This window comes from Anser cygnoides, chromosome 3, assembly GCF_040182565.1.
Source record: "Anser cygnoides isolate HZ-2024a breed goose chromosome 3, Taihu_goose_T2T_genome, whole genome shotgun sequence".
In the NCBI taxonomy this organism is placed as follows: Eukaryota; Metazoa; Chordata; class Aves; order Anseriformes; family Anatidae; genus Anser; species Anser cygnoides.
The window spans coordinates 42,140,146-42,164,824 of NC_089875.1; the positions used below are offsets into that span (position 1 = coordinate 42,140,146).

General features: G+C 37.3%; 1 protein-coding gene across 4 annotated transcripts in view; it reads left to right on the forward strand.

The window, feature by feature from the left end:
- The window catches only part of LYST (lysosomal trafficking regulator), an 82,857-nt gene that overhangs the window by 12,894 nt on the left and 45,284 nt on the right, over positions 1–24,679 (forward strand). For all 4 annotated transcript variants that reach the window (XM_066994025.1, XM_066994024.1, XM_048047907.2 and 1 more), the window contains exons 2-14: positions 2,930–3,014; positions 4,292–4,490; positions 7,216–7,306; positions 9,871–11,953; positions 13,545–14,571; positions 16,161–16,322; positions 16,979–17,135; positions 18,357–18,583; positions 19,929–19,995; positions 20,847–20,956; positions 21,964–22,387; positions 23,528–23,672; positions 24,426–24,599. In XM_066994025.1, the coding sequence (XP_066850126.1) occupies positions 4,299–4,490; positions 7,216–7,306; positions 9,871–11,953; positions 13,545–14,571; positions 16,161–16,322; positions 16,979–17,135; positions 18,357–18,583; positions 19,929–19,995; positions 20,847–20,956; positions 21,964–22,387; positions 23,528–23,672; positions 24,426–24,599 (4,859 nt within the window). In that variant the 5' untranslated portion in view covers positions 2,930–3,014; positions 4,292–4,298. The remainder of the gene's footprint in view (positions 1–2,929; positions 3,015–4,291; positions 4,491–7,215; positions 7,307–9,870; positions 11,954–13,544; positions 14,572–16,160; positions 16,323–16,978; positions 17,136–18,356; positions 18,584–19,928; positions 19,996–20,846; positions 20,957–21,963; positions 22,388–23,527; positions 23,673–24,425; positions 24,600–24,679) is intronic.

Below are 24,679 nucleotides of genomic sequence, written 5' to 3' on the forward strand. Positions count from 1 at the left end.
ACACACTGTATATTCCGTAGCTGTCCCATTAGGATTGTATACAGCACTGGTGAACCAAGATTTTGGTAGTCTTCTTGCTGTTCTCTTATGGTCTTGTTCATCTGTGATTTTTATTTCACCTACACAATCTCTCTGAAATCCAAAGACAAGCTAAGACACTCTACCTTGCTACTGGTACTTGGTACAGTGTCTGCTTCCATACTGCCAGGCATCACAGCAATTAAAGATGTCATCTTAAAACAAAAATACTGCGGTAGAGTAGTTCCTCCTTAGAGCAAGTTAGTTGGCATACTTTCTCAGAGTAAGAGGAAATGCCATGCTGTGTGGGATGAAGTGTCAATATACCACTATCTGCAACAGAAAGAGAAAGTGATAAGCAGGCTGAAACGTTAGGATGTGGGTGGATTTGTTGTTTGTTTTTGGGGAAGGAAAAAAAACCCTCCGTGGAGCACTTGCTTTGTTACAACATCAGTGAGGCAAGTTGTTCAGTGAGTTTGTTTTAAAAGCGCTATGCTTTAAGGGCTTAGATGACTGGTCAGGAAACAACACAAAAGGAAAGAAGGCTTGCTCTGCGTATGCAACTTTTCTGGAAAGTTCTTAATTATTTCTTACTTGATTTTGCTTTATTCTTTGCCTTCCATACAGGCTGAATATTGAGGTGATCTGAAACGGCATTTCCATAGACGTGTGGTGTCAGTCTGTTTCAGGACTGAATTGCAGGGAAAGAAATGGGTATAAATAAGCAGCTAGCACTAGTTGAAATGATTCCTTCTAAACAGAACTGCTTTGTCCTGCATGATAGCCCAAATTTTTTTTGTGTGCTTTAGAATAACAGCATCTCACGTTCTTAGCAACTGTGTATGAAATTCTCCGTTAAGATGGCATGCTTCATGTCTTTTTGCATTAGTGTTAACAAAACAGTGTTTTATCTTACAAGTGATGTTGAAAATCTTTTGTTAGAGTATTGCAACTTAAATCCATGGAACGGTGCAAGCAATGCAGAAAACTTGGAGAGTAAAGCTTCTGAAAGAAGGACACTGAAATATGGAGAACAGTGTGTCTTTTACGTCTTCTAATAAAGTCTAGTGCACAAAAACCATGAGTTGCCTAGGCTATTATTGCTGTAGTTGCAATGAGTTATGAACACAGGCTGTATGGATAAGAAGGTTTTCTGTGAGGCTTGAGTTGAAATGTGCTGCTCCAAGCACTCAAAGGCGGGCCAATTACTACAAGCTTGCCTGGGGAGGCAGGAGGTGTGCTCAATGCACATACTCCATCACAATCGTAAAGATAAAGCTGAAGTTTTCATTTAATTTACACCTGATTACTACAGTCATAATCTTTCTCTTTTTTTTTTTTTGCTTTTCTATCCCTGAGTTAAGGGGAATGGCGGGGGGGGGGGGGGGGGGGGAGGGAGATATGGACTATAAGTGGTTTTGGAGCATTCACGTAGAGACCTTTATAGTTGAATGTTTTTTCAGTCTTTTCTTGGTGTTGAGCTTTCATGTCCCCGCTGATGGCAAATGCATTTCTGGCTCTTAATCACTTCTAGAGAATGAGGTTTTAATGTTTAGATTGGCTTTCAGCATTGGCACCCCAGTTTGTGGATGTTTCAGTAAATGTGTGATTGGACAGCTCATCCGTGTATGTCTGATGTGCTAATAGATGCAGCTTGTGAAAATGTCAAGACTGATAGAAATTGGGTTCAGTTTAAACATTAATTTGTGACCTGGACAAGTTGGATTGATGGGCAGAGGCCAATGGGATCAGATTCAACGAGGCCAAATGCCGGGTCCTGTACTTTGGCCACAACAACCCCATGCAATTCTACAGGTTTAAGGCAGAGTGGCTGGAAAGCTGTGCAGAGGAAGAGGATCTGGGGGTGTTGGCTGACACTCGCCTGAACATGAGCCAGCAGTGTGCCCAGGTGGCCAAGAAGGCCAAGGGCATCCTGGCTTGTATCAGGAATAGTGTAGCCAGCAGGGCCAGGGAGTTGATCATCCCCCTGTACTCAGCTCTGGTGAGGCCGCACCTCGAGTGCTGTGTTCAGCTGTGGGCCCCTCGCTACAAGAAGGACATGGAGGCCCTGGAGCGTGTCCAGAGAATGGCTACAGAGCTGGTGAAGGGCCTGGGACACAAGTCCTGTGAGGAGCGGCTGAGGGAACTGGGGGTGTTTGGTCTGGAGAAGAGGAGGCTCAGGGCAGACCTTATTGCTCTCTACAGCTACCTGAAAGGAAGGTGTGAGGAGCTGGGGGTCAGCCTCTTCTCACAGGTAACTAGTGACAGGACTAGAGGGAATGGCCTCAAGTTGTGCCGGGGGAGGTTCAGGGTGGAAATGAGGAGACAATTTCTTCTCACAGCAGTCAGGCATGGGGAGGGAGGATGGAACTCTTACATTACTTCAGTGGGTTCTACGAAGAGTAAAGCATATACAATACTGTTCTCTTCCAATTTTATTAACTACCTCTTTTCCAGTGATTAGGGTAATAATGATTTGGATATCTGTCAGGGCAAAAGAAAAGGACTGGTTTGAAGTGCAGTCAGGTGCCGATGTAAATGCATAATTCAGATTCTCCATCACTTGTATATAGAGCTGCAAGTGCTTAAAGTATTATCCATGTGGAGAGTCATCACTTAAAAAAAAAAAAAGATACTGCTTCTAGAGGAAGATGTTTAAACTTGAATACCTAGCACATTTTATATTTTCAAAACTAATGAACTTTATTATGTTAACTTACCCTGCGTGCACCAGTTTTTCTCTGTAACAGAGTTTTGGTTATACAGAGTCATAAGCTAAAAATAGAAATAAGAGCTTTAAAGCTCAAAACTCAAGGAATTTTTGTGAACTACAAATAGCTATCATAAAATGCATTTTAGAAACAAAGAAATTGCTTATTAAATATAATGCATTTTTTTGCTTTTCAAACAGGTGAACCAAGGGTGGCATTTCTGGAATATATCTACTTTTCCTTCCAAATAGATGATAAATGTGTTAAGCTAGTGAAGTAATTCTGGTAAGAATATTTTCTGTTACAGAGAATGTCATATGTATAAATATTCAGTCTTGCCACTGAAAGAAGCTTTTTGTTCTATTATTACTCACAAACTTGTTCTTTCCTACCTTATTTTTTACTTGTTTGTAAATGTTTCCTGATCGGGCAGTATTAATCTTTCTGCTACATTTCAATGATCTTAAGTCATTTGTCCCCCTTCATGGAAGTTCTGTGCTTGGATGTTATGAAAATATTTGAGTTTTGAAGATTTTACTTCAACTGTTTACATAAAAATAAAGAGTTAAATATGCTGTAGTATTCATTAAATGGGTTTTATATGGATTAAATATTATTGTTTCTGTAGTTGCTATCACAGATCTTTTTTGTCTTGCCTTCATCAATGATCTAATCAGTTTTCTATAGCTTACTTGCATTTCCTTTGGCTTTTGTTTGTTTTAAACTTCTCAGCATATACTAGTGCTGACCAACTGAAAAACTGTAGTGTAAGATAAAACTTAAATTATTTAATAAGAGTGGATATGCAAAGCATATGAGTGCCTTGTGTGCATTATGTAAAGTAAAATTAGTTTAGGAGTCAGTATCAATGCTTTTAGTATTTTCTCCTGAACATGCACAGCAGAATCAGTATCTTGAATTGTGTACATAATAGTAGTGATTGCCACCCACTCAGTTGATTTTGTTTGAGGGGAAACACTGTTGGGGGTAAGTCTAAAGCATTATATTTATAAGGTTCCCACATTTATCTTAATTCACTATTTTTTCCTTTTTTCCCTTGAAGCAAGGTGTATATTACTTGAATATATAACAGGGTAGAAGATAATGTCTCCTAATAAAATATTTAAGAATGGATTTCCTATAAATTCTGTTTAATAGCTACCTGTTGTCCCTGTATTTTTTAGTTTAAATGCATTTTAGAAGCAGATGAAGATTGAAGGTCACATCTAGCTTTTTTTTTTAAAAAGTGAAATTAAGTAATTAACTTTCATTTATGCAATGTGAAGGAATGCTGTGTATCATGGGCTTCACATGTTAGATTTATAAAAAGAGTGTTTGGAATAATCAGCTGTTAGCTAAAGTCTCACTGAAATAAATTCTCAATGCTTATCTTTCCTATTCGTTTCTACCTTATATTGGTATATTGATTCCTCAGTCCTTCAAATCTTTCATGTTTGGGAAATGGACAGATAGTGAAGAAATGCTCTTCTCTCCCCCCTCTATTTTCCATAAGGAATGCATTTTCTGTAGTATTTAATTTCTGTACTTCCCTCTAATTACAGCTCAGACATGAGCAGTGCCAGTAACTCACTGGCACGGGAATTTTTGACGGATGTCAACAGACTGTGCAATGCGGTGGTCCAGAGGGCAGAGGCCAAGGAAGATGAAGAGGAAGAAACTCATATGGCAGCGCTGGGACAATACTTAGTTCAAGGCCGTGGGTTTATTTTGCTAACCACACTGAACTCCAGTATTGATCAGGTAATAGTTTTTCTTACCTCATTATAAACCTTTTTGTGTTGTTTTGAAGGGGTTTGTCTGGCTTGTATTCGTGGTACTGGTTTTCTTGCCCTTCTTGTGTGTGTGCAAGTTAATTAGACTAGAAGTTTAGAAGGATAAGTTGCAACTACATTCTGTCCTTCACCAAGAACAAAAAATAGCTAATATAACTTCGCCAGATGACAGTGGTGGCTATTAAACTTTTGATTAGTTAAGCCATGTGTAAAACTTGAGTGCAGCAGCTGGGTGGAAAGAAGCAATAGGTTAGAATTTTTGAAAGGAATGAGTCTTTTTAGGGAATCTGCAGTTGACACGCAGTTGTTACTTTGAGAAGGTTCTTCTAGTTTAAAGCAGTAAAATAAGATTAAGTAACAAGCATCTTTCATTTTTGGGGGGCAATGGGGAGAGGAGTGTCATGCATCTTTCAACAAAAATTCTGAGGATAGTTTCTTGTTGACTGTCATGTGTATGGATGATTGATATTTGAGTTGTCCTATTTAGAGTCTATCCCAGAATCCCATATATGCCATAACTGTAGAGTTTTTTAAAAAAAAGTCAATCCTTCTTTCCTAACTGCCACCATCCTTCACTGATGGTGTAATTTCAAGAAAAGGCTCCAAAATCTTACTAAGCTTTGCCTATTCAGAAAACTTGATTGAAACGTATTTGCTTTGTTCTTCCCCATCTTATTTGTTGTACTGTTTAGTAGTTCTCTACTTTCCATCCAAGAATGAAAAGAGGTGGGGAACAAGAAAGCAAATACAAGTCACTTTGTAAAAGTGGATCTAATAAAATGGAACTTCAATTATCAATCTAGTTTGTAGTGGGGTTATGTTGTGGTTTAACCTGGCTGGCAGCTAAACACCACACAGCTGTTCGCTCACCCTCCCCCCTCCCTCTCTGGGATGAGGGAGAGAAACGGGAAAGTGAAGCCGGTGAGTTGAGATAAAGACAATTTATTAAGACAGGAATATAATAATAACAATAATAATAATAATAGTGATAATGATAATAGTATTAATAATAATAATATGTAAGAAACAAGTGATGCACAATGCAATTGCTCACCACCAGCTGACCGATGCCCAGCCTATCCCCGAGCAGCCGGCCCCCCACCCCGGCCAGCCACCCCTATATATTGTTTAGCATGACGCCAGATGGTATGGAATACCCCTTTGGCCAGTTTGGGTCAGCTGTCCTGGGTCTGTCCCCTCCCAGCTCCTGCTGCACCCCCAGCCTGCTCGCTGGCAGGACAGAGCGAGAAGCCGAAAAGTCCTTGGCCTGGTGTAAGCACTGCTCTGCAACAATTAAAACATCAGCATGTTATCAGTGCTCTTCTCATCCTAATCCAAAACCATAGCACCCTACCAGCTACTATGAGGAAAAATTAACTCTGTCCTAACTGGAACCAGGACAGGTTATTGATGGACATGTTTCTGATTCAGTCTTTGGAATGTTCAAGCTTGAACTATTTCAGTTGGTTTCATTCAAAGGAACGCTTTTTTTCTGTGAAATACCAGGTGATTTATCAGTGAGGTGTTTGTTGAACCAAACCAAGTGAATAAGCTAGCATGAAGAAATTTAGATATATGTATGCGGAAGTAGCTGATGCTGCTTTGCAAGCTGTAATTCATTTTACCTATTGACTTCAGTAGCTTAGCTGTGTAATTGCTTAAAACTTTAGCAAGAAGTACTCTGAATACTTATCTATTAAAATATTTAAGTAGATAGCATGTTAACAGGTTTTTTACTCTTGTCCTGTCTTCTAACGTTTGCAAATGTGTTTCTAAGGACTCTGAATCCAAAATCTGTGTAAATAAAGGTGTGTACGAACATTTCAAGTCACTCTTAAATTCTAGGCTTCAACTGAAAGCAGATTGGTAAGAAGTCACAACACTTTGTTAACAAGCTTACTCAAAGTTGTTTATCTTCACACATCTTAATTTCATTGCTACCTTGAACATTTGGGTAAAGATGTTCCTTTCACTGCATATCCCTGAATTGTGGTAACTACCAAAATGGTCAAGTCAGACTTTTTTGAAGAGGAAAAAGGTGGGATTTCTTGATCTTTAGGACTGAAACCACACTGGTAGTGATGCACAGCAATGAGGAAATTAATTGTTAGAGTTCTGTACCTTCTACTGTTTGTCTGCATTAAAATTCTTAGAGTTGAAGTCTTAAAATCCAAGTAGGATTTTGAGGTATTTTAGTAAGTAATCTGTTTTCTGAATTAAGAATCATCTATCTTCTTTCTTATATTTTTACCTTTTCATTGTGAGTCAAAAACATCACTTGATAAGTGTAAGTTTTTCATTGGTTTAAATGTGTTGGTCTGGATAAAGTAGAAAGCATCACATAAAGTTCTCTTAACTTATAGTTCTCTTAACTTGTATTTCTGTAACTACAGAAACTTCGAACTTTTCCCGAGCTTCATGTTGACTTTGACTAAATCAACTAGTTACTTGCTTTTGACTTTTCTTTCCTGGTTTTCCTGTTTGATTTTTTTTCAGAAGCATAATAAATATCTTAGATGCTTTCTTATTGGCTGCAGGTAATGATTGTAGCACTCTTGGTGGTTAGGTAATTTTTCCACTGCATAAAACAGAAGAAGGGCTTAGGGAACTGAACGTTTATAGCTTTTAAAAATAAACCTGAAGATTATTCAGGAAAAAAGTACAAAAGCTTATTTGTTTTGCTTCTAACATAGGAGCTGACATGTCGGGAAGAACTTCTGACTCTTCTTCTGTCACTTTTGCCGCTGGTGTGGAAAATCCCTGTCCAAGAAGAAAAAGCAATAGGTAAATTTTATGAGTTATGGTATTAAGGACCTAGAAAAAAGTGATGCATTGTATTTGTGTATTACTACAGAGGAAAGGAATTTGAAAGAGTATGATATTTTCATGGAGGTGGAAATGTTTCATGGTGAGGTAGGAGGAAAAACTGGTTCTTAAAGTGATACATGCTGGCACTGTAGAGTGATCAGAGGTAGGGTAAGAAAGACTTTACTGAAATTGAAAAAGAGAATAGGCTTAAAGACTAATTAATATCAGACAGAGTATAAGTGCGATGAAATGGTAAGGAGGTAGGCTCTGAAAATAGAAAAATACTATAATGATGAACAGACTCAGGTTGTGTTTCTTAGCTGGATGTTCTGTGTCAGAAAAACTGATGTGCTAACAGGAATTAAATCACGGGAGTTCAACTGCTGAAGAATCAGTTTAAAGCAAATTAAAGAACTAAAAGGTACGATAAAAAATAAAGAAGTTAAAGGGGTGATACAAGATAAGCCTTCACAAGAAGTGAACCAGGAAATGACTGTCAACTTCATTTTCTGGGGGGGCTTTTGCATTTGTTTGCTTTCTTAGAGGATAAAACAGATGATGAAACAAATGAAAAAATGGTTTGTTTGAAAGGATTCCTCAGGATTCCCACCTGAAGCTTTCCCAGTGCTCTCTGCAATTTGCAAGTCCTGTGAATCTAAAGCTTTGTTAATAAAGCTTTGTTAATGTTTGGAGACTTAAGGTATTTAAAATGCAAGCTTCATATTACTTTCATGTAATTAACTACCCTGCTTGCATCTTTCTTCCATGGTCCTGGAAGCATGATTGAATTAAAGAAACATCTTGGTCTCATGATAGCTTACTGACTCTTCCAGTTTAGTTTAAAATGCTGGTGTTTTAATAGGATAAGATGTATTGGTTTTGCACTTTGCATAATGCACGATTTTTCCTACTACAAGCTTCTGTCTTATATTACTGATGCAGTAAAGATGCTGTATTCAGTTGTACACCAAGAGCTGGGTTTCCTTGGTCTGAAATAAAATATATCTTGACCCATCTGTATTAGGTAACTTTTTTCTTTCTGTGAAAGAAAATACTCTTTATTTTGTAAAGTACTTTTAATTAACTTCCTGCCTCCAAAACAGATGATCCTTAAGGAACTATGACTGTGAAGCAGCAAGGAACAGTCATTCTTGCACATGGAAGCACTTTTCTTTCAGTTTAATGGTTGTATCTGTAGTGTGGGTTTTTGGGGCTTTGTTGTTTTTTTTTGGGGTGGTGAGGTGTTACTGTTAACTATCACATTTTTTTAAATACTGAACTTACTGGATGATGAATGTTTGCAGTTGTTTTATGCTAGGTATTCTATTGCCCAAGGCATCCAGATACCATTGTGACATTAATCAGAAATGATAATGGACTTTATCCAAGAGCACAACCAATCTTCTCCAACTGCTTTTTCAAATTATGGTCTGAATCTACCAGTACAAGAGAACTGGAAAAACTTGTATTTTATTCTTCAAAGTCATCTTGCCAATTGAATCAGACTTAAATTTTATATTTGCCATTTTATACTGAGTAGCTGAAAGGTGTTCAGTCTTGACTTGGCTTTTGTGGGAACATTCCACACCTTAATCAGTACTCCTTTCCGTCTTCTTGTCCTGATTATTGCAGTAAGTCTACAACTTTTGCCTGTTGCTTTTGTTTGGAACAATTAAAGCTGAAGTGATTGAGGCCTGTATACTTAAAGATATGCAATATTTCTAAGTAGGTATTTTTTCCCTATTACCACGAATACTCTCAGCTGTTTTTCATATGTTCTTATAAGAGGGCTATGAGTGAAGGCACTCAGCTCCTAAAGCAGCTGAGATGCATAAAGCAACAGTAAGTCATCAAATTGAAGACCTTTTTTCTCCCCTTTAGAGAAGCTTTTTTCATTGTTGTGGGATGGGGTTGTTTCAGAATGATTATTGTGAGACTTAGAACACATAAAATGGTATGCACACAGTAAATATTACTTGTGTTACTGCCTAAAACTGCTTCCACAGCTAAGCAATAAGAGATCTCAGAGTTGGTATCTTGCTGATTAATATTTTATTACTGCTGTATTAGTGTAAGTTAACTGAAGTTGAACTGAGTGTAACTAATGGATTATGGTTTTGTTTCTCTATATCTTATCTGTAACAGCCAAAAATTTTTTTTCAAACTACGTTTTCTTCCCCTTGCTCCTCAAACAGTCCTTTCATGTTCTTGATAAAACCTTATATTTTAAGGGAAAGGAATAGCAGTGCCTACAAATAAGTTCTGGGAAACTCTAGCACGTTTTTGTCTATCCCTAATTGAAAAATTAACTCTGCTGTCTAGGCTTTAAAAGTAAGCCAGTATTGTTCCTAAATGTCAGTTGTTTACTGACTTAGTACATGCCTGTAGATGTCAGACATAGGCAAAAAAAAATGGTCTATTAAAATACAAATTTCTTTCATATTTTTGAAGCAAAAGTATTGAAGTATCTCCTATTTTTGTTTTTAACATAATTTTCCTGAATGTTTCTTTAATGTTCCTTTGTTTTTCTGTTGCAATAGGTTTTAATATACCCTCTACAGTAGACATATGCCTGACCAAAGAGAACAATTCAAGTTCCGTGAAATCTACTCAGGAAAAACTAGGATTAGATGGAAGCACTCGTTCGTCTCTTCAGGCTTCTGTAAAACTAAATCCTCGATCTCGAAAAAGTGGACATGTGCGCAAAACCACCCATCGTTACTCTGTGCGAGATGCGAGAAGATCTCAGCTGTCCACTTCAGATTCAGAGGGCAATTCTGATGACAAGACTACTGTAATGATGAAACACAGACGCTCCCAGTTCCTGCAGCCTTTTTTAACGTATCCAGTTAGGGAAAGCTACCTTGTAGGTAGAAGTGACTACTTACCTGCTGAAACGGTACCAAATTCTAATCTCGATGCCCCTAATCTAGAAGACTCCAGCCAAATTACTCCAGCACATGAGCTCAACCCAGAGATTTTGAATGAGCCAGCTGCAGGAATTGTTGAGAGCAACACGGATAACTCTCCTTTTGACCTATGCCATGTATTATTGTCACTGTTGGAGAAGGTGTGCAAATTTGATATTAGTTTGAATCACAGTTCTGCTCTTTCAGCTAGTGTGGTGCCCACATTAACTGAATTCTTGTCAGGATTTGGAGACTGTTGCAATGTAAGTAACACAGAAAATGAAGTAGTTTCTGCAGGGTGGACAGAAGAACCTGTGGCTTTGATCCAAAGGATGCTCTTTCGAACTGTACTGCATCTTATGTCTTTAGATATTAGCAATACAGAAACAATGCCTGACAATTTACGAAGAAATTTAACAGACTTACTTAAAGCAGCATTAAAAATCAGAATTTGCTTAGAAAAGCAACCTGATCCTTTCGTTCCAGGGTACAAGAAAACACTACAGCAGCCGGTTCAGGATGACTTTGTATTTTCTAGATATCATCACAGAGCTTTGCTTCTACCTGAGGTTATAGAAGGAGTCTTGCAGATTTTGATCTGCTGCTTACAGAGTGCAGCCTCTAATCCATTCTACTTTAGCCAAGCTATAGATCTGGTTCATGAGTTCATACAGCATCAGGGATTTAAGCTGTTTGAAATAACAGTACTTCAAATGGAATGGCTGTGTATGAAGAATGAAGGAGTAACTGGGGAGGCCTCAGAGCATCTGAAAGCCCTTATCAACAGCATCTTGAAAATAATCAGCACTGTCAAAAAAGTGAAATCAGAGCAGCTCCATCAATCAATGTGTACAAGAAAGCGGCACAGACGATGTGAGTACTCTCACTTCATGCATCACCACAGGGATCTCTCCGGGCTTTCTGTGTCTGCTTTTAAAAACCAAGCTTCCAAAAATCCCTTCGAGGCAGCTGATGGAGAAGTTCATTATCCTGACAGATGCTGTTGCATTGCTGTTTGTGCACACCAGTGTTTGCACTTGTTGCAGCAAGTTTCTTTGAGCAGTACTTGTGTTCAAATTCTCTCGGGTGTACATAATGTAGGAATATGCTGTTGTATGGACCCAAAATCTGTGATTGTCCCATTGCTTCATGCTTCCAAGTTACCAATATTAAAAAACTTTCAACAGCACATACTGAACATCCTTAACAAGTTTATATTGGATCAGCTGGGTGGAGCAGAAGTTTCTCCAAAAATTTTACAGGCATCATGCAATATATGTACTGTTGATTGTGATCAGCTTTCTCAGTTGGAAGATGCCTTGCAAGGCAACTCTAATGATGCCGGTCTTGCATCTAGTTCCTCTTGCAGAGTTCAGGGAATTCTGCCTAGCAGTGGATCTGAAGATATGTTATTGAGATGGGCTGCATTAGAGGCTTATCGGGACGTTGTTTTTGAAGAAGACAAACTACGTGGCATGCAGATTGCAAGCCATATCTGCCACTTAATCCAAAAGGGAAATGCAGTGGTCCAATGGAAACTATATAACTCTATTTATAATCCAGTGCTTCAGAAAGGGGTTGAGCTAGCTTGCCATGCTCAACAAGTGGGAATAACTACAGCTGATAAACACACGTGCAGTTACCATAGCCAGTGCTTGCCTTATGAAGTACTCCAGATTTATTTGCAGACACTCCCTGCGTTGCTTAAATCCAGGTTGGTTGATTTTCTGCTTATTAGTGGGAAAACATGCTATTTATGTAGTACAAAGTTTTATATATTTGTCACCGAGTAGGACACAAACCTTTTTTGGACAGTAGTCTGCTTTGGATATTGGGGGGAGGTGGGACACAAGATCAAAACAAGATTTACTCCTATATTCATAAGCCATACCAAATGAGGGTTCTGCAGTGATGGGCCATGGCCTCTAACAAGTCAAAACAAAGCATGAAAACATGTAGAAACAGTCTTTGTGACATACTCTTTGCCTCTTAATTCCTCATGCTGAAGTGAGTCAGGAATGCTGAACATGTCACTTTTCTGTGTTAATTAAACCACTAAATTTTCTGATCTGTTTCCGTTTTTCTAATGTTTACAGAACACTAATCATTTAAAATGGTTTAAAAGGAGAATAACATTCTTCTAAGAAATGAAATAAATTCCCTATTTATTGTGGAGTCAATCAAGTAGCTGTTGAATAAATTTCCATTTATGTTTATTAATAGGAATGTGTCCTTTTTTCCATTAAAGTTTCTGATCATTTCTGTTGGAGTCTTGATAAACTGAAATGAATTTAATAGGGTTACCTGAGATGGTTATGAAGAATAGACTAGCATTCCAATGTTCATGAAGGCTTGCCTAATACATTTCTAATATTTATCCTTATCTAAACTGTCCAACTATCAATTTCTGAAGAAGCATGTAGTGAAAAGCCCTTTGTGGCAAAGAGATAAGAGAATTAGTTTAGATTTATAAAACAAACAAAAAACCTTTAAGGTATCTTATCTACCACTGGCCTAAAACTTGTATATATACAAGTCAGTACATGACTTACTTCATTCTAGAGTGCTTATCTCAGTTACAGTGAAAGCTGATGCTTCAGAAAGCCTCAGAAAGGAAGATGGAGAGTAGGGAAGGTGGATGTCTGCAAGCCAACATAGTACATTAAGAAACTTAGATCCTTACTTCAAACTGTTTGAATTCAATGTAATATGTGGAGAGTAGAAAGAATGGAAAAATATACTTGGAAATACCCCCCCAATTTTTTAATATTGAACTTTCTGGTACAACAGTCCTACAAAGCTGTGCTTCAAATGTATTTCAGATACAATTCAAGAGTGTTTTTACAACTGTTAACACATTTTACTAGCTATGTCTATTTAAGATCTCAAGTTTGAGAGATTCGCTACTTTCTAGTGAAGTCACAGACATGAAAGACATGGGGATATTGACTAGCTACAGTTGCGAATAAAAAGTTAGGTGGAAGTACCACCAAAATGCATGTTATAAAGTTAAACACCTTTTTTAATGCTTTGAATATCGTATATCTGTGGTCTGTGTTTTAGTGGTTAACCAATGTTGTTTCCTACATTGTATCTTACCAAAAAGAGATGGAATTTTCCCATCACATTCCTGAGATGGGATACTTACAGCAATTACTGTAAATGTCATCTGTCCTTGGTGTTACTTAGGTGTGGACCAGAGGATTATTTTTGGGTATCTCATCTTATGAATAGCTCATGAGGTCTTACAAGCTATGTGAATTTTTGTTCCTTTTATGAGGTAACTCTTATGCTTTCTCTTACAGGATAATTAGGAACTTGTTTCTGAGTTGTAATGGAGTGAATCAAATGACTGAGTTAAACTACTTAGATACTTTAAGAAGCCATTCTTTGAAAGTGTTAGAGACTTTGATACTCTGTCTTGGTGATCAGCAGAAAGAACAAGCAATGCCAGAACTAGAAGACCTCAACAGTGAACATCAGACGTCTATGCCTGACTTGCCTGCATCTCTTTGTAGCCAGCACATTGTTTCAGAAGTGCCCCAAAGCCTGAGCAAGTTTTATGCTGGCCTGAAAGAGGCTTACCCTAAAAAGAAAAAGTTTGAGAGTCAAGACATTCATGTTAACACAATAAACCTATTCCTCTGTGTTGCTTTTTTATGTGTAAGTAAAGAAGCAGATGGCGATCTGGATTCAGCTAATGACTCTGAAGATACATCAGGATATGATAGTACAGCCAGTGAGCCGTTGGGCCACAAATTACCGTTTCTGTCACTGGAAAGCCTTACTTTGCCCTCCCTGGAACACATTCACCGGGCTGCAGATATCTGGTCTGTGTGTCGTTGCATCTATTTCTATAGCTCAGTTTTCCAGAGACAGTTCCATAGACTTAGAGGCTTTGAAGCATGCCATAGACTACTCATCCTCATAATTCAGAAACTTGCAAAAAATGAGAAGGAACAAGACAAAAAGGAGAAAGTACTGAGTGAAAGCAAAAGTTCACATGGGAGTCCTTGTGCTGACCGTCTCAACAAGGATGACGCTGTTCAGTTCCCTAAGAGCAGGGAGATGACACAATCAGAGCTCAGTAGTGCTGACCATCTTGCTGGTGCAGAACAGCTGATGCCTGAGTGTGTCTCTTGTGACATCTCTGTGAGTAGGGAACATGCTTCAGTTACATCAGTTGCAAATCTTGAAGAGATTAAGACTTCTGTAAGAGAAGATACTGAATGGGCACTTCAGGGTATCAGACTTCTGGAAGCTCTGCTGACAATTTGTCTACACAGTGCAAGCACCATCCAGCAGAAGATGGAAGGGGAGGTTTTTCACCAGGTACTGTGTAACTTCCCTTAGTTTACCTTACTCATATTTGTTATGTATGGTATTACTTTAACAATAATTCAGTCAGAATTCTTCTTTTGGAGATTAAAGAAGGTTTGTTCTTACTCTGGTACCATAATATGTGTCATGCGTCAAGTGTACTGTTTAACTGTAGGCGTTGTAGTTGGTGGTAGTGGTCAGCAGGCGTGAAGGAGTGGGAGTAAGCAGACGGACAAACTGGCAGTTGCTGTTTCTGGGAAGGCATCTCCCCTTGTGTCAACTTGTTTCCCTTTTTCTGTACCCAGTAAAATACTGATTTGTACCCTGCATCTCTTTGTCCTCCAACATGATCTTTGTCTTCTGCTCTTTTGGGTTGGATCCGTGTTCGTGCCAGTTTCTGCTTTCTCAGAGGCTGAGGGAGAATGTTCTAGAATGGCAGAATAATCCAGCCTGGATATTTTTACCTTTCTGGCTTCTTGAATTGTATTTCCAGTTTTTTTCATTTGTCTATTACAGTTTGAGCCAACATGGTTAGTGTGGCTAAGGGCTGAACTGAACATCATATGCTCTGTTCTGGGTTAATGCATCTTGAGTCCGAGAGAAGACTGATCTTAGCAGATGAATTTTTTTTCTTCTGTAGCCTAAGATGGTCCTGACTAGAGGAAAGGGATGGTTTCCTTGGCCCATAAATGCAATAGTAGATGTTGACTACTGTAAATTGCTGGCAATTTTTTTTCTGGTTGGGTATGGCCTGCTCTTTCTACTTTTTTTTCTGTGTAGTTCTTTTGTCTAGTCCATGCTCTATGGCGGCTGTCTGAGCTGATGTGTGAGAATGGTGAGAGAGACTTCTTTTCTGAAAGGGTCTTCACTGGATAATGTGTGACAGAGGTGAGATTGAAGGATTGTTGCGTAGGGAAGACATGAATTGTATGCAGTACCTTGTGTGTAATGTTTTTGATGAAAATGCTGAGCAGAGCATGGTGCTTGAGGAAAGGACTATTAGAGGGCACAGATACTTAAGACACCCGAAGAAACAGTTATTTAAGCTTTAGAGGTGAATTAATTCAGCATACCACCAAAAGCTGTTGATTCATGGAAGACACCTTTGCTGTGCTTTATTTTAATGGTCATCTTGAATTGTACTTGGCAGTTCACTGTAAAAGCAGGAGGAAGTAGGTACAGGTGAGAACTAGAAATAGGTGTTTTTTCTGGGCCACTTGTTGTTTTCCTTAAGTTGGTCTTGTCACCCTTGATCTTGTTAACCTATCTAGTAATAGTAATGTGGTGTGGTCTATATGCACTCTGCACTTAAAACTGTTTTAGAGGCATTTATTTTTGAACCATAGTGCTTTCGCTTTTTTAGGAAACAGCAAGTTGCCTGGATTTTTCCATGTGCAGATTGCTTAAACTACTAAATCTTTGTCGTGGCAAACATGACAAGTCTTTGTTACCGCAGGAGACCTCAGTGAAGCCTGGTATTTCTAGCTGGGAAATCTAACCAGTGTAGGTGGAAGAAAGTTCTTAAATGGGAATAGTGGACTATTTTAGTTAGCTGAAACAGAATAACGTGAATCAAAATGTTTGTCTCTTCCAAACTGTAGAATGCTTCTGTGGATGATATCTTGCTCCAAATAAGAGAACAGCTTGCTCAGTCAAAAGTGCTAGAAACTGCCTTGGCAAAGCCTCTATTTGATTCACTGCTCCGTGTTGCATTAGGCTCTTTTTCTGCTGATCTGGATCATTCTGAAGAAAAAATAGAAAAGGTATGAAACACCGATTAAATACATAGTCTAATTCTAAATACTGCAAGGTTTGCCAGATCTTGTTTATGTTGTTTAGGTCTGTGTTTTTAAATGATAGAATGTTTAAGTGTTTGGTTGTTGTGGTTGTTGAAAATGAATTCTCTGATTCTAATGTGTTTAAGTTGGATGGTTATTCGTATGCTCCTTACATTAGCTGCTCTGAAATGAATCATGTCCCCCAAAAAGGAGCAAGCTATATTATACTTTATAGAAACACATGAAGTTCTCCTCACTCTTCCATTCTGTAGCAGGAAATGGAAAAACTCTCAGAGGAGAGCATCAGAAGGTGGATGTTCACTCACGTCAGGGGCTGCAGACATACCTTCACTGAGAGTGGATGTCAAAATCTTAACTTATGGTGATTTTTGCAGCAACATTTTTTCTTAATGCATTGACTGCCCATTTCTCAAAACTTTGGGTAGCTAGCAAGAAAAAATCATTTTTGCAGAATCCATTTTCTATGTAAGAATGAAGTATCCTTAGAAAGAATCTCAGGTTTCTTGAAAGTGTCATCTGTTTTTTTCTTTTCCCGATCGGCATGAAGAAAGGTTCTGGAAGGTTCTAAGCTACTTTCTTTTCTGAACTAAGACGGTAAATTTGTTTGGTGTGTTAAACAGACACATTACACTGAAAAGGAGCCTTTGTCACAACCTGGAGATATTTCTGAAGAAGCTGAAGAATCACAGTGCTGTAGCCTTAAACTTTTTGCTGAAGAGGAAGGGTATGAAGCAGATAGTGAAAGTAACCCTGATGACAGTGAAACCAAGGATGAAGGTAAATTTGAACTTTGTGAATATGCAAAGCAGTCTTTACAACATAGCCAGGCTTGCTAGTCTTTTTGAGATGTACAAAAATAGGGTGTGCATCGGAGGCCTTTTACAGATACAGATAGCTAAGGTGTTCTAGTTCTGGTAGGATCCAGTTACGTTTGGAGAGATATGTCTTTACACTGAGTGTTAAAACAACTGTTTCTGTCCTGGTCTATGTGTTTCTTGCTCTGAAGTCATGTTGGGTTGTCTTTGCTGAAGTGTATTTGTGATCTAGAAGCAGTTTTCTCCAGAGATGCTTATCAGGAGGCAGTTTATAAATCAAGGTTCAAAATTTTATGTAGTTTCATAGTTGCTAAAAAGTGCATAGTCTAGTCTTACCTGTTTTCATTCAACAATCGATATGCACGTTTTACTTTTTTGTGTAACTTTGAACACATTTTTTTGTGCTGAACACCTAGATACTTATATTTTGGTATGAGGTCAGCATGAACTGTAATGGCAGCTAATAGAACTGCATTTCACTATTACTGTTTACCTGTATGACTAGGCTTTATCAGTAGTGACCTAGAGAAGTGTATACAGCATTTTAGAAGCATTTCTAAATTAAAAATTCAAACTGAAATATTTCTGTGAAACACTTTGAGGTAGCATATGTCTGTACCAAATCATACCAGTTTTGTGACATGTTTTAAAGTCTCACCAAGTTGTAAGAGGGGGGCTTAAATGTTTGGTTCTTGATTGTTGTAGAGATATTCTGCCATGCATACTTCCTGAGTTACATCACTAAACAACTGTTTCCCCCAATCTTTTAACATAAAAAAGGATCATTTAAATTAATGTCCTTTCTTGGCAAGCTCATAGTTCTTTATAGAAGCTCAGGTTCTGATGTGCTGAGGTTCTTATGCACAGAGTTTTACTGTCATATTTTGAGGCGTATTTCATCATTGCTGTGTGCATGTGTAGTTCCCAGGAAATGAAGGCATGTAGTTCAAGAACATGTAATGGGAGAAACTGCATCTTTGCCTTATGTATTGGCAGGAAAATATGAAAATGTGAAGCAGAATAGAAGGCTCTACTAACTTCTGAAAAACTGCTGATATGCTAGTGACCAATTTTTGTTTTGTACCTTTGAGAAGATTAGAGAAAGTATGTCCTTAGATGTTCTACTTAAGTCTTGCAAACTGTATTTATCTGAGTAATTTTCAGTAAGACTGTCTTCTTTCAGGAGCAGATGTGAAGGCAGAACCAGGGTGTACTGATCCTTCAGGTTATTTTAATGACCTAACTGAACACATCAATCAAGGAGAATTAATATATCCTGAAATCTGCATGTTAGAATTAAACTTGCTCTCAGCTGGTAATGCAAGTTTAGATGTGCTTGCTCATGTATTCCAAAGCTGCCTGGAAATTGTCAGCCAGAAGGAGAGGAATGCCACTGTACTTATAGAACAGGTAAAAATGTTATTAAACAAATGCAACACTTCAGAAATGTAATATTTTCCTTTATTCAGTTCTATAGTAATGGTATAGCTAATAAGGTGAACTCAGAAATATTATTACATGTTGTTATGGCATTTGGTAAGACCTGAAACAATGTAAAGGACTGATATTGCCAATAAAGCTGCATTGCATTAAAAATTACGAGAAACTATACTTAACTAATGTATTGAAAGACAGCTGACCTACAGAGCTTTTGAGTTTCACAGTTGTTTTTCATCAAAACTGTTCAATAATGAAAGCTCTGCGTGTGGTTTTAGAAACCATCAAGCTACTGAATACAGAAAACAAAAAAAGCAAATAAAGTATATATGTATATACATGTTTGATACATGTATATTTTGTACTGTACTTTTAGAAACTTTCAATGCTATGCCTGAAAAATATTTCACTCTTGCTCCTTGTAAGTTTATATAAATCAGTTAAGCACATGTTGATGTCTTTGTGGTAATTTTGAATTTCTGAGGGCTAGCTTGTTGTTTTGCTTTTAAATAACTAAGCTTTAGTAAACTTATTTTGCATAAAAAATATACGTAATCTAAGCTTAGTGTTATATAATAATTTGATGAAGTGAAGTTAGTGCTTACAGGTTAATCTGAAAGCAGGAGAAGAGGCTAAAGTGGGAAGAAAATGTTCTATTTTGGTACTTCAAGTCATTGTGTGAATTACTAGCTTTAAATCACTAGTACATATTTCTCTGAACTTCAGCATGTGAAACAACTTAATACAGTAATATTTTTTACTTTCAGTGTGTTTTTAGAAAAGCAAGTATATATCTACTGAACTAACCAGTTTAGAAACTTTGAATATACTTAAGAGACTTTTGGGTAACATTATTTAAGATTGCATTTCTGAAGGATGTTGCTCTTAAGAAAATGACTGACTTTCTAATTACTCTTTAAAATAGCCTTGCACAAAAAGGTTGGGGAAAGGTTAAATTTGCTTTCAATATTGCATCTCTATATACCAACATGTTGTGTTTTGTCACAACCCGTCAAATTTTTTAATTCTGTTCTGGGTGAGAACACAAGGGAGTAGTTCTCAGTTGCTGAATGGATAGTGGTAAAGGATTCTTTCTCGAATCATCTGGATTTCAGTGTCTTTCTGATATGATGCAATTGAACTGTAATCATGAAAGCATGCTCATTAGCAAATAAAAAAACTATGTGAATCAACTAGAATTATTTTTTACTTAAATCAACAGTGCATAAGAACTGTTTGAAAAAAAAATACTTGTTACTACTTTGAGCTGGTGCGTATTCTTGAGATGTGACATTTTCCCCGGTATTTTTTTGAACAGGGTGCTGTTAAACACATCTTGGGAGGATTTATGAACATACTGACACAAACAGAATCTAGTTTTCATGGTGAGTACAGAGTCTAGGTTACTTGAACACTTTTTATAACTTAATGTAAATAGCTCCAATTTTTTAGCTGTCAACCGAGTTGCAAAACATTGTGAATTCACATTCAAAAAAAAACATTACAAAGTGAGTTCATTGGCACGTGTGAATGGATGCAGCTGTCTCTAACTTGTGACGGATATCTAATTTGTGTAAATACAGGGCTATTTCTGAGCTAGTAGAAACTGTTATTTATGCACGTTCTGCCAGATCTGAACAGAATAATTGAAACCACAAACCTAGGATGACAATGTTAACAAACACTACTTGGGAAAAATAGCACTTAGCTCACTGATTAAATCTGACTCCATCACAACATAAGCTTTTATTTCAAATTTCTTTATAACCCAACATTTAGTACTATCTTGATTGTGTTTATCTAGTCAGAAAATACTCTAGCTAATCCAAGAAAGTGGAAGCAAGGTAAAAGCTTGTCCTAAGGTAGCTCACTGAATGAGGTTGTTCCACAGCAGGAAATTCTGTAAACCATCCCAGGACTTAATCCCTGGCTCTGTGGGGAGAACCTTTGCAATCTAGACGATAGGTTTCCTAGATTTTCAGACTGTTTTGCAAACCTGGACGCCCAACTTGCCGTAGTGATCTAAATTTGTTCAATGGATCTTTAAATGCTAATAGTGTCAGGAAGTAGGTAGGTCACTGTAGAATTCATCTTGTAATCATTGCTGCTTCCTGAGTTCGAAATCTTTTCACAAAACAGTGAATTCCAAGTTAATTTTTTATCATAGTTGTATCAAATATAAATTTATAAAGTTTTTCAAAATTACTCTTCAAGAATATTTTCTCTTTATTTTTAGCATGTCAGGTGGTGCTGGTAGACCTGCTAGTTTCTTTGATGAGCTCACAAATAAGTTCAGAAGAGCTCACTCTTCTCCTAAGGATATTTTTGGAGAAGACGCCTTGTACGGTATGTATTCAGTAGCACATTACAAAATTGAGAAGGAAAAAAGGATCCTTTTGTGCCTAAGTATTTTGGGAAATAAGGACTTTTTAAGAGCGATGGTCGTTGTTGAAATAAGTTATTTTCAAAATATGATAGGGAAATTGGAGAGAAATGAGAGGATTTTGAAGCCTGTTGTTGAATATACTAGAAACTCCTTTCTTTAGCACAAGAAAACAGGACTTGTCTTAAGCAGATGGACATCATGGTTATGGATGACAGATTATTGTAATACTGCAAAATGTGAAGTCTTTCCCTTAGTTATAAAGCATTTCTATTTCAGGAATGGGTGCTGCTTTAACAGCAGGAATTACTTTCAATACTGACTTAAGTTGGTTTGTCTAACACTGGAATCTACTCCTTGTGTGGGCTAAAATAACTAACAGTTGGTTTGTGTGGGAATCTGTACAGAAAAACACATGGAAGGAAATTAAGCATTATTGTGGAACATAAAATATCACCAACCTGGGAAATAAGTCAATCTTTCAACGGTAGCTTGCAATAATTAGCTATGTACCTAGGGAAACATTGACCTAAGGGCTCAGGTAGTTTTGCTGCTTGATTATGCAATAACAAAGGGATGGCCTGTGTGTGCACTCACACTCCCTCAAACAGGGAGTAAAAGGTGTGGTCTTTTTTTGAGGTGTAAATTAATCTTCTATTCTAGCATGTCAGAAATGTGAGGTAGGACCGCACAATGGCCACCTACAGTGGTTCAGTTAATTCCTAGGCATTGTAACTTGAAGATTGATCTGCTGTAACTAAATCCCCACAACTGTTGGGCCACAGTCTGATCTAGCTACTTACTGTTGTAATTGTGTCTCAGTTTGGATATCTAAGTCCACCTATGTTGGGAAAACCATGAATCCAAATTTAAAGGAAGAGTGGGGTTCTGTGTAGTGAAGAGATGATGCTTGAGTACATGGTATTAAACAGTTTGATTCTTACTTACTTGTTTGGTTTATTTCTTCTAGGAGATACTGCTTAAGGGTGTATTGAAGATTATAGAAACTAATATTTATGTGAACCCGTTGCAATACCTTGCTTTCCCTTTACTGTATGGCACAAATTTGAGTAGCAGTTCTTCACAAAAATCTGCTGGCACTTTCAACAGCAAAACTGTTGGACTAGTAAAAAGAGCAAAATTTTCACAGAATAAGAAAGAGGCAGATGGTGAAAATTTGAGTCACCAGCTGCTTTCTTCTTGGCATGTAGCCCCAATTCACTTGCCTTTAGTTGGACAGAACTGTTGGCCACACATGTCTGAAGGCTTCAGTGTCTCATTGTGGTTTCATCTGGAGTGTGTTCATGAAACAGAAAATTCAACAGAAAAGGCGAAGAAAATCAAGAAAAGAAGCAGACTCTTCTCTGTAAGAGAGAACAGCTTTGATAGCACAGGTGAGGATATAGTACGTGTTTCTATGTAGGTAGCACCAAGGGATTCTGGTTTATTTTTTATTACTAATTGATGTCATATGCAAAGGGTTGCACTTTTTTCTTATGATGAATATTAAACAGAAGTGATAATAGCCTTTCTCATTGTTCTTTGTGTACTGCAAGATATACTTAAGAACTAAGCTAGAGATTTTTACTTAACTAAGCTAGAAGTGTTTTATCTTTGTTAGATTTATGTCTACTTCCTTCAAAATGTGGTGTTTTTATTGAACTTTTAAATTCAGTAAAATGTCTTTATTCTGCTTTGTGTTATGTTGAAGGAAATATTCAATGCTGCAGCTGAAAGGTCACGGGAGAAGACTGTCATATTTAATTGGTCTCATGTTGATGAAGCAAATGGCTTTTGTGTTGTGGCTTTTGTGTTCTTTCTCTTTAATAGAGAGCTACTAAATCTTTTTGATTTAGGATTTAAATACTGGAACTGTTACCTTAAAAGGTGTTTCAAATCCATCAAGAGCCTGAGGCTGACTCAGTGTAAATCCTCTAAATTTCCCTGTGTGCCATTATAAATACCACTAGCTGTAAAAACACTTCTCTATAATTTTTTTTTAAGACTTGCTAGCTCCCAAACTGTTTTGAGCTGGATCTCTTGGATTATAGTTTATAAGAGGAAAAATTCCTTGAGGTATTTAAAATGCTTCCCAGTCACAACACTTGGGATGCTGTCTACTGTGCTTTTATTCAATGCAGTTGAAAAAAACTGTTGGGGGGCTGAATCTTGGAACTTACTAGAACTGCTTTTGTTAAAAGGCCTCTACTTTGGCTTCATAAAGCCAAACAAAAATACCAGATGCAAAATCATGATTAAAGGGTAGTATGATTTGTAAAGAACCAAGTCTAAAGACTTGGTGCACTGAGACTGCTAGGTCAACACAGGAAATGGCATGTTAAAACTATTATTGAATTAGAATGTATACATGTTTAGTGGGTTTATCTGATTCCAAGCAAAAACATACCAAGTGCTTAATGTTAACCTCTGTTTCAATACACAAAAGACCTAAGTCTCTGAAGAAAAATGCACATTTTAGCTTGCTAAAAAATGAATTGTGTTGTAATTGTTTATAAACATGCTTATATTTCTAGAAGAAACCAAGTCTATAGGAATGGAATACCTAAGCATGGGAGACAAACTTGTTGAAGATGGCTGCATTCATATAATTTCATTGGGTTCCAAAGCATTGATGATACAAATCTGGGCAGACTTGAACACTGGAGCTTTCATATTTCGGTATGGTGTATTAGTCCAAAAGTCGCCTTGTAAACATGTTGTCCTATCTAACTTCTAGTAGCAGCTTGCAGAGAATGCTGCTGTAGAATAGAAAACTAATTTTTTACAGTAGAGCAGTAGATGCTGGAAACATCAAGTGAAGTATATTGTATACAAATCTACAGGACTATTACATCTCAGGTCTTGCATGTTTCATATAGATAGATACAGATACTTGCCCTAAGTTAGTTGCAAGATTAGCCATAAAGAGTGTAATGCAAGGTGACCAGGTATTAATAAAGTGACACAGTAAATGCATGAATATAGGCAAAAGCTTTTGTAGCTGTAGATTTTCATACCTCAGGTGTGAAAATTCTTAATAGCTATGATAATCCTCATCTTAATCTTCTGAACACATCTTAGCATTATTTCACTTCCTGGATCCTTAAAACATAACTAAAGCCTGAATTTTAGCGCACTTTATTTCATAGGGTTCAAAGAATTTGCATTTTTTAGCGGACTGAACTTCTTTGTAAAATACAGATATTATCCTAATCTAAAATGCAAGTAGATTCATGCAAGCAAGTTAAATAACTAAGGTGAAACAATATATTTGCATAGATTATGCTGAGCATTCTAAATAAATAATTCTGTGATCTAAAAAGTTATATGTGAAAGATGAGAAATGAAACCACAAAGTGACTGATAAAATGCATATTTGGGGCTGAAAATGCAAACTTGAAAACACTTGTTTTCCATTTTCTGTTCTCATAGTATGTGCATGGATCCAAATGATGAGATGAAAGCAGGTCTTCTGGCACAGGCTGAATCTCCAGAGAATGTTTTCCTTGTGGGCAGGTGGCAGCATTTGGCAATAACATATTTACAGCTGCCAGAAGGCAAGAAAAATATCCATGGAAAGCTGTTGTTGTGGGTTTCTGGTCAGAGGTAAAATGTACACTAGTTACATCTACATCTTTTTCTTAAAAACATATCAATTATTTGATAAGAAAGCATCTGTGCTACTT